General features: G+C 39.1%; 1 protein-coding gene across 1 annotated transcript; it reads right to left on the reverse strand.

Moving 5' to 3' along the window:
- Positions 1 to 908: 908 nt before the first annotated feature.
- Positions 909 to 4,065, reverse strand: LOC106962854 (sodium-dependent multivitamin transporter-like; the record flags this gene model as incomplete). The annotated part of the gene is made up of 4 exons (XM_015057506.1): positions 909 to 1,920; positions 3,514 to 3,635; positions 3,729 to 3,835; positions 3,911 to 4,065. Coding segments are annotated over 4 exons (525 nt in total), but the record flags the coding sequence as incomplete, so codon positions are not given.
- Between the last annotated feature and the right edge of the window lie 813 nt (positions 4,066 to 4,878).

Raw genomic sequence — 4,878 nt, forward strand, 5'->3', positions numbered from 1 at the left:
TGAATTAAATTCAAGTCTTAAAAAAATCATAAATATAAGGGGTCCTGCTGGTTCATATGTTGACAACAGAAGTGAGATGATGGCAACTACTGACGCATTTGCACTTTAATGACAGACGCAAAAAGCAAGCTAGTTAGCAAAATCAGCTAGCTACCACCCGCCTCGAGTCACAGAATGCGCGCGACTCAAACCTTTGAATGACAGAAAAATCTCGTGAGAAAAAAACAACATTCATACAAGACTGAACAGTCCTGACGCAACAAAACTTAACACCTGCAATTAGCGCCAACTGATATTTCAAAGCCATAATTTTATAGACATGACTTTAAGACTTTTAGAATGCGAAGAGAAACCCTGAGCTCTGATAGAGCCACAGAAATGCCTAAAAAAGAATTAAAATAAGTTGTAAATATTTTTTCAAATTCACAATAAAAATGACAACTTTTTGTACTAAAATCTTAAGTTTATATTGCCCACATTTGTTCTGTAGTGTGGGTGAAGGGCCACTGATTGCACACCCACATTGTATGCAAACTAAAATTTAAACACATTTTGACAAAAATGTCAGTCATTCTGCTTTTGGGTTGTTGGGACTGTTCCCTGAACATAAAGAAACCTTTTACTGAAACCTTTTAGCTACATGAAGTAGAATACATTTGACTACTCTTTATGCTTTGAAACATTACTTCATAGAATTTCATTGTGTATATTTGCATTACCAATGTGAGAAAACATAGATCCCTTTACAGTGCAGTTGTGTAAAAAGGTTCAAGCAGCATAAATCAAAATGCTTAAGTCCCTTGTACTGAATGGACGTAAAGACGCAAGTCTGTTTTGTCAGTGTTCCACAAGATGTAGATTACAATGAGTATTTTTTAAGTAATAAAATATATAATAAAAAAATTAGACACTTTTTATTACAAATTTTTAATCTTATGTAGAAAATTGGTTTTACAGTCTTAATTCCAGGACACAGTCAGAGAAGTAATTGGGGTGCCAAGTCTCACAGCTTTAGTAGTAGAGATGCAACAAATAATCGGAAAAAGACTTGAATCTGCCAGTTTGTTGTGGATCGTCTCTGATCAATCACGTACTCCGAAATTAATTGAACATTTTTGGTCTATAAACACATCAACTTTACTCCACCTAGTTTTGTCAAGGATTAGGCATATATGCAACAATGCATAAATGGAAACAACCTTGCACCGTTCCTCCTTTTCTGTTGCATTGAAAACTAGCACCTTGATAAAAGAGACTCCAGCACAATTTGTTGGTGCTTGTGTTACAGTCAATAGCAAAATTGTAGAGAGTAAAAATCGTGACCAGCGGGTCAGCTTTCAAATAAAACCTGAAATCTGATGTATGATGTAGTAGTGCTTCTCAAATATTAAAATACATTTTTTTTAATGTCTAAAAAGGATCAACTTGCTCATCAGCTCATTAATCTTCGATTTTTATGTAACATCATAGTGCACTTTCACAAGTATAAAGGCAATCTATTGAAACATTCAAGCAGCTGACTGGAACGGAAACATACTGTTGAGATCTACAAAACCTTCTCCGCTGCGAATCATTCAATCACAAAAAAAAACATCAGTCTGGAGCTGCTGCTGCTGCTGCTTCTGTGGCTCAAAGTGCAAACCTGATAAAAATCCCTCACCCCGAAGGAAAGGCATCACAACGACAAACGCATTGTAATCTACATGCAAATGCAGAACTCCGCTCCAAGTGCTTTATGTTCTGAGAGATTTCCGTCCTCGAGGGTGGACGACTTCGACGTCACACCGCTGTTTCGTACTCGATAACACGGGAGTCGGCGTCAGGCAGCAAACGCTCTGTCTGCTGCTGCGATGGTGTGTGTTGCCCACTGGTGGTTCCATTGCTTTCTTTGTGTGAACGTGGCCCTTGTGGGGATGGGATCTTAGGACAACAAGGAAAAAATGACATTAAAGCGGAGAGAGAGACAGATGGAATTGATTTAGACGTTTTAAGTTTCAGAACCATGTAAGTGACTTTATTCAGTCAACACTGGTCCTGTGAAATCACATTTGCCTACAAAAGAATGTGGTGCACAGAAGAGTTAACGGTTGGAAAGGTCTTGTTGGCATGAGGAGTCTCTGCTGAGACGATGCGTTTGCTTTCTGTCTGACGTGGCACCCAATATGGTGGAGTTTCAGCTGCAGCTCTACTGCTCTTTAGTAAGTTCTCTGACGAGTATCACGCAGCAAATTAATTTCTACATCTGACCTCGGAGAAAAATTACATAGATTTCAATTTCTGGAAGGATAGGAACCCGTCCTACGTGCAGGGCTGGAACTAACAATAATTTTAATAATTATCTGTTCCATCGATTACTCTGACAATCAATCGATTAATTGGATAAATAAAATTTACCACATTCGGAAGCTTTTTCATACAATATTCGGGATGCAAATAAACAGATAATTCAATTCCTTTTTTAAATATATATATTTTATTCCCCAAGATGAAATAAGATGGTATTCCTTTACGATTGATCATTTATAGCCCTGCTTGACTTAATATCAGTGCAGTGTAAGGGCGATCTGATTCATTTATGGATAAATCAATTAATAAATGGATAACCAAAGGTCAGAACAGGAGATATTTTTAACAGAATTTGGACAGGATCAATCAATCAATCAAATTTTATTTGTATAGCACATTTCAGCAGCAAGGCATTTCAAAGTTATTTAAATAATAATAAAAAAAACAGCATGTGACATTGAGTAAACAGTAAGAAAGAGAAAGAGATTTTGGAAAAAAAAAAGATTAAAAAAGATTAAAAAAACATTAAAACCCGCACCCCTTTTCAACCTGGGGTGACGACATCCGCACCCCTGTCCTTAATCTGGGGCTCTAACCCTCTGGGACTTTAGTCAAAACGCCGTTTGACAAGGACTCCAACCTCTAGGTTTATAGTTGAAACAGCGTCAACAGGGACTCTAAACCCCGTAGGACTTTAGTTAAACATCGTTTAACTGGGACTGAAGGATGAAGATTTTTACATCTTAAATGCCAAATGTATATATTTTTCTGCACAGTTTTAGCTTATTTAATATCTGAGGCTGTTGTTCTTTAAGCAAATTAAAGTACCGATTAATCAATTATTAAAATAGTTGAGGATTATTTCAATAACCGATTAATCACAATTAATTTTCAGCTCTACTTACATGTTTTTCCTCTATGAAATGAGAGACTTGTAATTGTTTTTTACATTTTCCTACAGTCTTTACCCAGGTTGACAGAAGGCATCAGTTGCTCTAGCCATTGCTGATCTCTTTCCATCTTGATGTTTTAGCACAAAAGGTCACACTGCCTGACGAAGGTCAAATAATCAATTATAATTTCTTAATAGCAGCAACTGGTTGTTACCTAACCTCATAAATCCAAGTGAAGCACCAAGGGTGTACTTACTTTTTCCATCATTAATAGCTATTGAAAAGTTTTTGCCTGACTTGTTTGTTTTGGTCGGAAACTTTCATCTTTACTTACGGCCGGTCTCAGAGGAGTCACGCAGCAGACGTTCTTCTTCCTGTGTTCGGGCAGAAAAAAAAGCAGCTTTCCTAACAACGGATAGACTGTTCCAGGTGTCGCCTCCCCTTCTTTCATTGGGCCTTGGCACAAACACAAACGTTGCAAAGTTTAACGTGAAGAAACGTTTCACATTAAAGTGAGGCGGCATGAGTAAATGTCACAGTTTTGGATACCTGTGAGAAAGCTGACGGTCAGCCCGACGAGGATGACTATCAGGCAGCTGAAGCCGGCGTACCACATGTAGGACAGAGAGTAAAACCTGTGCAGCCCCGTGGGCCGACTGAAGAACAGAGTTGAGTTAGTCTCGAGACAAAAAGTCACTGGTAACATTCGCCGTTAACGGCCGGAGTCCAACCTCGTCACGTTGCCGATCGCCGTCTGAAAGGCGGCGGTTGTGTTGATGTGGCAGCTGGGCGGCAGCCGCTTAGCGCCAGAGCTGCGGGTGACGATGCTGCCGATGCCGACCCAGAAAGCCCCGACCAGACCTGCGCCCAGACCGGCCACCGCACCCTGGAAACAAAGGACAGACTGTCTGTGAACAACTCAATAAAGTTCTTCTATTTGTGATGACCTGGGATAATTACTGACAGGAATAAAGTCATTTAATAAGTTAAATATCATTTTACACTGATGTGCCACTGTTCAAATAAAAACCGATTTGTTTTGACTTACAAAGTAAGATTTAAGCAAACAACTGTTATTCTGAAGTTGTGTTTATGTGGCCACATAAAGAGCAACGTTAGGCCGAATTTGGCCCGCGGGCCTCGAGTTTGACACGTGATATATGGGGACACAGGAAACATGTGGAAGAAGGTCACCTGAACACATCATCCACAGTAAAACAAGGTGGTGCTGCTAAATGACTGAATAAATACACATATAAGCTCAAAAACAAAGATATTTATTGTTTTTAAACCTGTTATTCAGGTTATTCAACCATCAGGCAGGAGGAAACAGCTGATATTATGAAATATTGTTTTGCTTCTGCACGACAAAAATAAAGGCATTCTAAATTGTCAACCATTCAGCCTGTAAGTGTTTCAGGAACATCTGATCATCACTGAAAAAATCCTTTGAAAATGTGAAGTGTGGCCAATAACTTTATTGTTGGGACGTCTGTGCTGCTCAAACATGTTTAGTGTTGAGATGCCATTTTGAAATAGCTTCGCTGACAGGCTAACTCCTTTTAGCACAACTTGAAAATAACAACAGTATTTTCCAGCGTCCGAACACATTGTTTTCTCAGGCAAAAATTATCCCTCTGTGTCCCGAGAAAAGCGGCTTGTTGTTTGCGAATGTTGCGTGTGCGTCAGATTTACCGGC

This window comes from Poecilia latipinna, unplaced genomic scaffold, assembly GCF_001443285.1.
Source record: "Poecilia latipinna isolate Pla-1442-1.1 unplaced genomic scaffold, P_latipinna-1.0 Scaffold1468, whole genome shotgun sequence".
NCBI lineage: Eukaryota > Metazoa > Chordata > Actinopteri > Cyprinodontiformes > Poeciliidae > Poecilia > Poecilia latipinna.